At 37.3% G+C, this 12,041-nt stretch overlaps 1 protein-coding gene across 1 annotated transcript in view; it reads left to right on the top strand.

Moving 5' to 3' along the window:
• LOC106884335 (uncharacterized) overlaps positions 1 to 6,587 on the top strand; it is a 21,470-nt gene extending 14,883 nt beyond the window's left edge. The window contains exons 5-9 of the mRNA XM_014935671.2: positions 1,252 to 1,424; positions 2,665 to 2,886; positions 3,985 to 4,075; positions 5,273 to 5,400; positions 5,769 to 6,587. Of these exons, the coding sequence (XP_014791157.1) occupies positions 1,252 to 1,424; positions 2,665 to 2,886; positions 3,985 to 4,075; positions 5,273 to 5,400; positions 5,769 to 5,976 (822 nt within the window). The 3' untranslated portion in view covers positions 5,977 to 6,587. The remainder of the gene's footprint in view (positions 1 to 1,251; positions 1,425 to 2,664; positions 2,887 to 3,984; positions 4,076 to 5,272; positions 5,401 to 5,768) is intronic.
• Positions 6,588 to 12,041: the final 5,454 nt, after the last annotated feature.

Raw genomic sequence — 12,041 nt, forward strand, 5'->3', positions numbered from 1 at the left:
TCTAAGTTATGGGTGAAAACCTCGGATCTTGTGAATTTTCCAAAGTCCTTTCCCCACCCCTTCGGAAAAGATTTTCCCCTCAAATTTCTTTATTACTGTAACGTTTGTTGTTTGAAAGGCATTTATATGAAATTTCATTAAAAAACCATTTTCCTAAAAGTTTTGAGAGAAAAACTTGGATCTTGTAAATTTTCTGAAGTCCTCTCCCCACCGCCCCTATTACTTCCTGCGCATTTTTGTTTTCATATTCGTTTCCTACACATTTTTTACACCCGTTGCACTATTTTTTTTTTTTTTTTCGTTTCTGGGTAATATTGTAAACATTTCTCTTTAATTTTTAATTCATCACCAAATTTTTCCTTGTATTCTGCGGTCATTGTTGTATCCTGCATATTTTTGAATTCTTGTCACCAAATTTCTTCTTGTATCCTGCGATCATTGTTGTATCCTGCGTATCTTCGAAGACTCATCGCCACTGTTGTGTCTTGCGTGTTTTTGAATTCTTGTCACCACTTTTACAAAGTGTTATGATTTTAAATATTTTCCCCTACATGTTGTTTAAATCCTTGTCGCCACTGTTGTCTTGCTTGACCCTGTTCTGTGTGGTATTATGACGACTTATTTCGTTGTTGGCCTGACTGGCCCAAACTGTGAGTGGCCAAACGGCGTGCCTCGCCGACTGCCCCACTCATTATGTCTGTCAACAATTTAATTGTAGTGGAACCGCCCACTTCTCTGGCTCGGGGCTGTCCTCCACAACAATGTTTTTGAAATTATGTTTAACTGCCCTTTTGTGTTTTTTATTTTTCTCTTTCATCAGTGCTATGTTCTTTGGATGCTTGTTTAGAGACCAAATTAATAGCTTTTTAAGCTTCCTCCAAGTGAATCATCATCGTAGTAAAATTTTGAATAGCAAAAATTAGATATCACAAGCATCAGGATTTTAGAAATGTTTCGATGGGGCATGGCCAAAAATCGGTTTAACCTTAGAAGAATGACAGGTAGTCCTCAGTTTTGCACAAGGCTACCAATTTTTTAGGGTGTTGTTGGTGAATCAATTCACTTTACTGGTACTTTTTGGGGACCTGGAAGGATGAATAACAGTCAGCCCTGATGGATTTGAAATTAGAACATAGAAAAAGGCATAACTAAATATTGTATAGTGTTTAATCCAGCACTTCACCATTTCTCCCATTCCATTTGCTTTTTCATTTTATTTAGTTATTACTGAAAAACCTCTTCTGTTTTCAGCTTGAGGAATGTTCCACTGCAAGTCTTCATCCTTATGAAAGTGCTGTGTGTGTTGCTGTTCTAGGGTTGAAGGCTCAAATGCATCACAGTCTAATACTTTCTACATTCCAAGGCCTCAGTAAAAGAAGCATATCTGTAGTAGTTACATCTGTTGTCTCCCTTCCAACCAATCAGTATGTTACTAATATTTTCTTTTTAATCTATCAATTTTTTATATTCTGGTAGTTTTTGATCTAATAGGTAAGAAAAAAAACTATAAAGTAGATGATGCAATAGTTTATTAAATATCATAACCTATTAATTTATTTCAGATATTAGTGAGCTCAATTATTTTCTATTCATCTTTCGTAGGTAGGTCATCATCATCAAAGAAACTATCAAATACTGGTGGGTTTTTTTTAATTTTTTTTAATCCACAATACCCTCTCTGAAAACTGATGTCCTTGTCCCAATGTTAGAAATCAATAATTTATTAAATATATAAAACAGAAAATTAAAAAGCTTATTCTGGGTTAGTTGCACAAGTTAAACTAAATGATCACATAAACCAAAAGGGAGTCTATTGGTTTGTTATCGAATTTTTCTTTTTAATGACACTAGGCAATATGTATATTTTGGTAACAGTTGAATTTTGTAGAGGGTTAGTGGTGGGCAAGGGTAACGATTTAATAGGGAGACTTTGGGCATTGAAATTTAACTGAACAATCTATTTTGGTAGACTTTCAGCCTAGGGACAGTTTCCAGAAACTTCTCTTCTGGAAAATGTTGGGGTAAAAAGCATTTCTACAGACATGGTAGAACTGCAGCTGAGCAACAAAACCTTTTGTTTATGCAGTTGTTCAATGTCCAAGTATTGTTGACTTGTGGAGTTGTGTAACAAATCTTTCAATTTGTTGGGTCTTTTGTGAAGATCACCTGCTGCCTTCCTTGAGAAGGGACAAGCAGTTTTCCTCTGTCTTAAGGCTATAACAAAAGAGTTTGTATGGTGGACAAGACTGAAAGGATTGAGGGCAGTTTCTTCTTTGGCCAAGCCTTCATAAACTTCAAATTCTACTTGGAGACGAAAGTAGAGAGATATGGAAGTTTGTCCCTCTAGTAAATTTGCAGAGGAGTGGGTGTGAGGGGCAATGATGGATCAGATAAATGGCCTTACTCTTAGCATGCACCTTGCAGGCTGTACACAGCTGGAAGAAATAATTACCCTTTATAGTCAGGGGTTAACCTTGGATCTGTGGTATTCTTTGATTGGCTTCAGTTGATTTTCCTATTGTAATGTCTCATTTTATTCCTTTTATATGTACCATTATTTTTCATAATCAGTTCTGTATAACTCTCTATTGCTTCTGTAATTTATCCTTATGTTTTTTCTCATCCTAATTCTTGTGGCAAATAAATGATTTTTACTTTTTACAGAATAATCTACTGCTCTTTGAACAGCTTTGAGCTTGCTGTCGCTTCATCATCAAACAATGAGAATACAAAAATCTCTAAAATCTATCTTTTGGAAGATTTTACTGCTGTCAAAGAACAACAGAGTTTAGAATCTACTTCTGAAAAACTTCTCTCATTAGCTGCTATTCAAAGATTGCCTGCTGGTCTTATTGGACTAACAGTTACCAATGTTTTATTGATATGGTAAATTTAACTCTTGACTTTTAAAAAAAAATTTAGGCAATACTAGTGTCCTGGTAATTATTTTGGTTTAATATGGTAACATTATCTGTTGATGCTTAGCTGAGCAAATATGTTTGATACCAAACTAAAGAAGGTTGCCAGTAAATGACCATGTTATGTTTATTGCAGGTATGTTGGCAATAGTTCCTATTTCTTTTATCACTATAAATTATTAGATGCAAAATTGGTGCCTTGGTATGAAGAGTAAGCTGAAACCAAACTCCGAGAGTGTAGTGGGTGCTTTTACGTGCCACCGGCATGAGGGCCAGTCAGGCGGTACTGGCAACGGCCATGCTCAAAATGGTGTTTTTTACATGCCACCTGCACAGGAGCCAGTCCAGCAGCACTGGCAACGACCTCGCTCGAATGTTTTTTCACATGCCACTGGCACAAGTGCCAGTAAGGCGACGCTGATAACGATCACGCTCAAATGGTGCTATTTACATGCCACTGGCACGGAAGCCAGACAGCTGCTCTGGCAATGATCACGCTCGGACGGTGCTCTTAGCGCTACACTAGCACAGGTGCCAGTCATCAAATTTGGTTCAATCACAATTTCGATTTCACTTACACCAACAAGTCTTCGCAAGCCAAGTTTAGTGTCCAATGAAGGAGAGGTTGGCATGGGTGCCAGTCGTCGAATTTGGATCGATTTCATTTATCTCAACAGGTCTTCACAAACAGAGTTTAGTGTCCAATGAAGGAAAGGTACACATAAGTGGGCTAGCTACACCCCTGGCAGAGGCCTCGAATTATGGTCTCACTTGGCTTGCCGAGTCTTCTCATGCACTGCAGATTTCCAAAGGTCTCGGTCACAGTCATGTTATTTTAATCAGAAAATTCAGGTGACTAAATAATTTCTTAATGACATATGTATTTTGTATAATCCTAATACTAATGTTTGTAGACTTTTAATATTGTTATAACTCAAATGAATTCTAAATCATTTTGCTGTCTTGAATTCATGTATAGTATTAATGATACCTAATTTAAAATAGTGTATGACTTCTAATTTATAATACAATAACCTATAATTATTGGGATTTTTTCTATTTCTAGGAACCATACCACAAACTTGTTATTGATAAAAGTACCTTTGACTGATATCAACGAAAATTGTTGTAATATACCAACAGCTATGAATTTGGAAGTAAGTAAAAAAAAACTCTATTTTGCATTAAACACTTTATATTTTAAAATTTTGTCATGATAGTTTAATAGTGAAGTACTGGCTTATCAGTTATCTCTATAGTTACATAAAGCACTGTATGTTTCTGATAAAATGTAGTGGGACAGCAGCTATTGTGATTTGGTCGCATCAAATTTGTACAGAGCAGTGGGGGAAGAGGGAGAGAGAGCATGCCTTTCAAAAACCAACTGTATGTTGGAGTGAACAGCATTGTTTTTCAGTTACACAAAAGCACAGTGAAGCTATATCAGAAAGGTATGTGTGTTGCACCTTGTTTGCTGACTGACTGCATGAGTGCCATAGGCTTGCTCCATCAGAGCTGATATAAGGCTACACAGCATCAAAATTAGCAGTTTATATGATACGGGTTGGAATAGAAATATATATTGTATACGTGACTTTTGAGTGATCTTTGTCAATGCATTTTGACCTTTTGACTTGAAAATGTTTAATAAAAATTCACATAGTTTGAACAGGAGAGATGACCTGGAGATTGTGTTATTTAGTGGGGGGTCAGTCAACTAATATTTTAAATCGTTAATTTCTGAGAAGAAAACAAAAGTAAGGATGAATTTCTAGAGAAAAAGGATTAGTCCAGTGATTAATTGTTGACCATCCCCTTCTTTCTATTTAAGAAATGGTCTACTTAAGACCACTTGATCTAACAAATCTTATGATGCTAGGGGAAATTTTGCGATTATTTATAACAGGTTGTGCAAACATGTAGAGGCTAGCTTCTTTATGATTGTTGGAGTAAAAGAGGGAAGTTGACTTACCTGGAGGTCAGAGGAAGCTAGGGAATGGATGTGTCAAGTGCATTAGGTGCAGGTTGATATTTCATGAAGAACAGCCCATTGTATTAGAAGATGTAGTCAGAGATCAGTTTGATGGTGGGACAATGTTTGGAGAATGTTGATGTAATTTCTTGAATGCCTGTTTAGTGTTTGGAAGGGGATTGATGACAAAGCTCAGTCGTTCAACACCTTAAGCACTGGTCCACCATGGCAATTGTAGCTTACATCAGGAAGAATTTGCAATGTAGTTATGACATCTATTTCAAAGTATACAGTTATCCAAATTACCATACAAAAGCACATAGAATATTGACCCAAAATTTATACTTCTAATTCTTTTTTTTTTCTTTTTTTTTTTTTTAAGGGTCATGTAATATTTCCAGTATTATTTAAAGAGGGCTTGCAACTAGGAAGCTTTGTTGCTTTGAATCCAACAACATCGACGGTCAGCAAACTACTTTCATATGAAAAGATTCCACACTTCAATACAAGGTATGAATTCTATAACCTTCTTTCAATTACATTGCTCTAAATGTTACAATTTTTATTCTTTTGTTGATGCTGATGTAGATTTTTATGACTTTTGTGGTTTCGATCTTAGAATTGCAACTGCAACATTGTCAATCACTTTACAGCTTGGACTGGGTACATTTTATTGCACCCTTCCTCTCAGCCCTAGACAGATTATCTACCATTACCAAATAGACCCATATTAGAATGTATATTTCGACTGATATTTTCTTATGCATATTCACATTGTCTGTTAATAATTTTTGCTTGGATTTATTTCATGTCCTCTTAGATAAAAACGTCTGCTTCAGTATGAAAATATACTTTTTTTTTTCTTTTCCATTTTTTAGCTTGAAACTGACGTCAGCTCATGTATTTGACAAAACATTTGTGTCATTTAATGAAAATATCCTTGGACTTTGGGACCTGTTCTCTGGTTATTTAATGGCATCTATTTATTGTTCTAATATTTCTAGCGTCACAGTTTTCCATTCTGTCAATCAATTATGGCTTATAACAAGTCAGAAAGGAGGTTGCATACACTGGTATAGCTCATAACACACTTTGACAATGTTTTAAGACATAAAGTGTCTGGTATATAATATTGCAAACTTTCTTTATCAAGAAAGAAAGAAAAAAGGAATTCACCAATACAATTTCTCCTGAATTTCAGTTCTGTATATATAAAATCATTTATTTATAGAGATATGTGAAAGTGGAGGAGAAAGAACAGAGGATGAAATATAACAGCAAAGCAATGTTATTTTCACTTCCTCCTAGAACGTTTTTTTTTTTTTTTTTTTTTTTTTTTTTTTTTTTTTTTTTTTTTTTTTTGTTTTAGTGTCATGAAATTTTAGTTTTCTAATGAACTTATCTTCAGTAGTTCCAGTACAATTAAATAAAACTTTAAGATTATGATCACAAAGAAAGACTCAAATATTTGGTTAATGTGCTGGGCTAATAATTGCATGATTTCAAGCTGTTAAGGAACCATTAAAAAAAAAAAATCTATTTTGTTGTATAGACTCAGGTTATCTTCTGCTTGAGCAGTTTTATGACGAATGATATTCCAGCCATCATAAGTTTTATGTTTTGGTATATCATGGACTTGTCTAATGATTTTTATTTTTTTTGTTTGAAATGATTAGGTGGAAATTTGGGTGTTATTTCTAGCAGGTTGAAAATCTCCATAGGGATGGCCTGTGGAGTTTTGTTTTGTGTCTTTAGCAAGATATATAACCCTACTTGACTCAGTTTGCTGGCCTGATATATTCTCTTAGACTGGGTGTTTTGTGGTAGAAAAAAAAGCAGTCAGCTACAGAGTCAGTTGCTCCAATTTGTAAATCAGTAGAGGAGGGAAAGAATGATCAGTAGGAGCTGCAGAGAGATAGTGCCAATGAGATGTCCAAGTAGCCCCTTAAGGTATGAGGTGAGAAGTGGATGGGATGATTTGCGAGATTGTATGGAGAAGAGGAGGAGATGGGGAGGTACCTTACAATTATTATAAAAAAAACAGGTGAGGAGGCTGAAGATTGATGAGTCATGGCAGATAGGATGCAGATAAATGTAGGGTGAGATGGGGAGAAATGACAGACAGTAATGGTGTAGTTGACAGTGGGATAACAAGAGATAAGGTGGGGTACACTGCAGGAGAAGTTGGGGAAGAGGTAGATGTAGTGCATGATGAGAGTAGTTTGGGTTAGTGGCAGTAGAGTGAATTAGTGTGTCAGTAGAGAGCACAATATCCACACTGCTTCCAAAACTCAGTTTTACTGGGGTGGGTATATCTTTCTGAGAACTTCAGGTCTGACATCTCAGTCCTTACACACACGCTCACAATGCTTTGGCTGAGTAGGAGCTATAGTAGAAGACACATGCTCAGGTTGCTATCCAGTGGTACTAAACCCCAAACCATGTAATTGGGATGCAGACTTTTTAACCACTCAGCCATTTCTGCACCTGTATTATGTTATTGATAATACCTAGAAGGCATTTCTTTTCCATTCACCAAAGTGAAAGGAGCTTTGGCCAGGAGGAATTGATGTCATCAGATGGTATCCCACAATCATTGGGTGTTTTGTCTCTGAACTGTGATACCCTCCTGTTGGTGGGTCAGCAAAAGTGGCCAAATCACTGCTCATCATCTCTTGGCTTCCAGGTTAATTTCTCTCTCTTGCTCTATAACTTGCAAGAAATTCTTTTTGCTGCCTCTTCCATCCTGTGCACGACCACCCTTCACTCTTTCCTTTCATTCCGGTGGTTGTAAGCATCCTTCACACTGACCAGCAGGGAATCCCCTACAGCTAATCTTGACTGAGAAAAGCAATAACTACCATCCCTTCTTCATGCAATCCTACAGAAGGCTCTTGTATTTGGCAGATTTCCATTCAAAGGCCTAATCACATCCTTCTTCACATGGGACTGCCAGACATTTTGCTTATGAGAAACCTACTACTGCTGAAGTGATGTCAACTAGAATTACATGTTCATACATGTGTCCACACATATTCATGTGATGGGTTTTTGCCTACCAAATTACAAGTCATTGGAATTGAAATTTAATAGAGGCTATAGTAGAAATTTGCCCAAAGTATCATGGTTGGTTTGAACCAGAAACCATGTGTTTGCAAAACGAACTTCTTAACCATGCAGCCATACATGCTTGTGTATATGCATGCATGTTAACATACATGAACTAGCATCAGCTGTACAGGTTCTCGTGCTTTCATCATTCTAGTGCTTTTGGTCTTTTATTAACTTGGCATTCAAATTGCTCTTGATAATTCTCTCTACTTACACACTCCTGCTGTGATACAGAATTTTAAAAATAAGACTCTTAAAAGCAGAGAGAGTTTGCTGCTATTTCTTGTTGGTTAAACAATTGTATAGAAGCTCCCTTGTTGGTTTAACATTGCAAAGTTACTTTTAGCTATGTCAGCAGAAAGTGTCTATAAATTCTTGTTTATTGAAATGTGAATTATATCTATTGTTTTTCCTGGGTTCATTACTGCAGTCAGTGTTATCAAGGTGGTGAGCTGGCAGGATTGTTATCATGCCAAGTAAAATGCTTAGCTGTATTTTGTCTGTCTTCTCATTCTGAGTTCAAATTCTGCCAAGGTTGACTTTACCTTTCATCCTGAGACTGGAGGGAAGAAGCTAGCCTCAAATCAGAGGTCTGGCATTTGAATGCTTCTAACAAAATGTCAGCTGATGTTAAACTGGGTAATGGTTTTTACTTGCTCACTCTGAAAGAGGTTGCAATACCCATGACTCTTATATGCCTTCCAAAATTGTAATAGACCCCATTTTCTGTTTAAACTGTTGCAGGTCAGCATCTATGGGCTCCACTTGAGCAGGTGGAGATAGTCCAGAGGATCGATGTTCTGAAGAAAGGGTTTAATGGTTAATGTGGGGCTGGTGGGTGGATATAACAAGGGTAACAAAAGACATCTGAGTGGTGAAAGTACAAGGCCAACTAGCTCCAAGAAGCAGAACCCATTATAGTGTACTGTCTCTGGATTTGGTCCAGGATGTCATTATGTATAGCATCTACTTCATCCCAGATGTGAGAAGTACTCTATTGTGGACCTCATTTGAGCCTTGGGGAGTATCAGTCACTGTTGGGAACAGAAATATTTGCTGATCCTAAAGAGAAGGTTTAGTTTTGGGGGATGTGATCCTAATTATGTTTTTTTTTTTTTTCCTCGAAATCTTTAATGACAGTGAGGCCTGACGCTTGGAGTGACTGTGAGGGCTCTTGTTGAGTGCTGCTCATGTTTAGAGGGGACTGTGGTGTAGTAATGTTTTCTTGATATGAGTAGTGCTTGATTTTTTTTTGTTGCATGACTTCACTGGAGGATGATCTCAAGGTCTCTGTTTATGGAATTGGTGAAGATTTGGTATGTGGTATCCATGCGTGTGTGTGTGACTGAGGAAGGAACAGTGTTGTGTCATCAGCATGAGTGGACATTGCTGGATGTGGTGGTAAATTGGTCAAGATGTAGAAGGAAGAGATTAGGGAACAAAACTGAACCCTGAAGAGTTCCAGAATTAAGAGTAGGGGAGAAAGAGCTCCATCAATATATGCTCCAGTGGTGTAATCTGATAGAAAGCTACCCATCCAATAAGTTAGATAGGTGGAGACTGAAAATTGGTTTTGTTAGATTTGAATACCAAATATGCTGCCAGCTTTGCTAATCTCAAGAGCAACAACATTGTCAGAAACCACTGATATGTGATGTAAGAAATTATTTTCTCCAGTGGATATGGCTCTGCAAAAGCTAAACTGGTGGTCACTGAGGAAAAGGAGAGAGAGAAATTTAAGGTAAAGGAAAACATTTTTAATAGCTATCTCCACTATCTTGCAGATGTTAGCTGGGTTGGAGGTGTTTCCTTTTCTTAGAATAGGACACACTGAAGTCTATTTCTAAATGCCTGGGTATATCCCCTTAGAGAGTAAGAGATTAATTAGGTGAGTATAGGGGCAAATTCAAGGATGCATTGTTTAAGTGTAATGGAAGGGGCATTGTCAGTGATTTGATTTGTTTAAGGTAGCAGAAAGTATTTCTGCACATGGCATGTGTGTAAGTAGGGTGGGAAGGTTGTTAGAAGAGATTGGTCATGGGTATGTAGAGTGGGCTGTGAAGGTGGGTGCTTTCTCTGTAGCAGTACTGCTTAATGAGGCATCATTGTTTAGAAAAGGAAAAGAGGACTCTGCAAAGTCTGTAAAAATCCTTTTGGTAAAGATCAAAAGGGTTGACTATAGTTTGAGAGGTGAGAAAGCTTGAGACCTTTGTAATGCATGAAGGCAACCTTTACACACCTGCTAGTGGATTTACAAGAGTTTCTACCCAGTTTTAAGGTGTAAGTTTCTCTGTGTTGTAGGTCTTGTTTTTTTTTTTTGTTTTTTTTAAAAACAAACAGCTGCAATGAAACTGTGTAGACTACTTGGGGTGTTTGAGACAGTTTTTGTTGAGTGAGGAATGTGAAGAGATGTGGCTACAAGGATTATTTCAGTCATTTGTTTAGCTGTTTCTGAAGTATCAGGAGTGAAGCCAGTGTGCTGCTATGGCTAAGTGGCATAAAACTGGTGGAGCACCAACCACGTGACCAACTTGAGGTACCATAGGGTCCAAAGGGAAGGAGTTGTGTAGTATGTGACTGTATGGTGGGCAGTTGTGATCCAGTGGTTTGATGTCATATGTGCAGAGACAGTTATGGTTTCCTAGAGTTCTGAGGTAAGAGTTGAGGTCTTTTGAGTTATGTAGCAGCTGAAATGAATTGGTGTAAAGAGTTCAGAATAGCAAATGATTTGGTTTCTTTACTGACAGCACTAGTGACGGAAGAGTGTAAGAGCTATGATGAATTGTGAGCGTTGAAGTTACTGAGGCCAATAACTTCAGAGAGGGCACAAGTGAGATAGATGTTCTCAATACAGGAGGAGATATAATCAAAGAGTTGCTGATGATTTGAGGAATTAAGATACCCTATTCCCCCAAATATGTCTACGAGACTTTGAGCCAGAGTGAATGGAAGTCATTGTTGCTGAAATCTAAAGTAAACTAGAGTCTGCATATGTGCAGACACCACCTTTTGGAGAGAAACTTGACTAGAGGGTGTATCCGAGACAGTAAAGGGATGATTGGTTTGCATGTGAATAAGAAGTGATACGTAGGATATATGTTGGAGCGAATTGATTGCTTTGATGATTTCAGATTTTAAGGGAAGTTCAAGCTGGTATTTATTTAAAGTGACCACAGGTCATCTTTCATTGGCATGGAAATGTTTCTAACTTTCCTTGGTCAAAAGTGAGTTGCCAGCCTCATCTTTAAGATTGGCACTGGTCGTTATTTGTCTGCCAATCAGATGGTCTGTAGTATCAAAATATCTGCAGATCATTGGTGTTGGAAACGTTCTCTACAGCAACCTGATCATTTAATCATGACCTAGATTTGCCATGCAGACTCTCCTCTTTGTATTAATGAGGCATTGATGGTCAGTTGTTTGTGAAGAGAGTTGTGGTCTGCTTTTACTGTTCTCTTCTGTGTGACTTGCTCTAGCCATGATTCTTTGTGGAGATGTGACTGCTTCTTTCTTTTTCCCCATGCAGGCTGTTGGTTTTCAGTATTTTGATGATTGACTACAGATGCTTTATTAGTTGATGTAATTAGATCTGGATGTTGTAGAAAGGATGATGGTTGATGTAGAAAGCTCTAAAGGAGCAATAATCAGCAAACTACAAATGCAGTTTTGGGAGACATGTATATAACATTCTCCATGTTTTTCACTTTGAGTCCAAATGATTTTTTGGTCTGTACATTTCTTAACCTGGGTACATCATAATCAGACCGACAGTTTCAGAAATTGAAAATACCACAGCAACTGAACTATTTAGTGTATGCATAGAAAAATAAATGATAAACTAAGTTGATGGGTGGAGACAAAAACTCCTCCCCAAAACTAGAAGTGATGTCAAGAGAGCCCAGATGTGTGTTGTTGATGAGAAGAAAATGGCTTGCATTTTTCTGGGGGTGGATGGCGGTCATCAGAATTTAATTTCTCTACTTGTTTTGAATTCAAGTGAGTTAAGAGTAGTATTTTTTTCTCCATGAGCACCCTGGAAT

The sequence above is a fragment of the Octopus bimaculoides genome, chromosome 6, assembly GCF_001194135.2.
Source record: "Octopus bimaculoides isolate UCB-OBI-ISO-001 chromosome 6, ASM119413v2, whole genome shotgun sequence".
In the NCBI taxonomy this organism is placed as follows: Eukaryota; Metazoa; Mollusca; class Cephalopoda; order Octopoda; family Octopodidae; genus Octopus; species Octopus bimaculoides.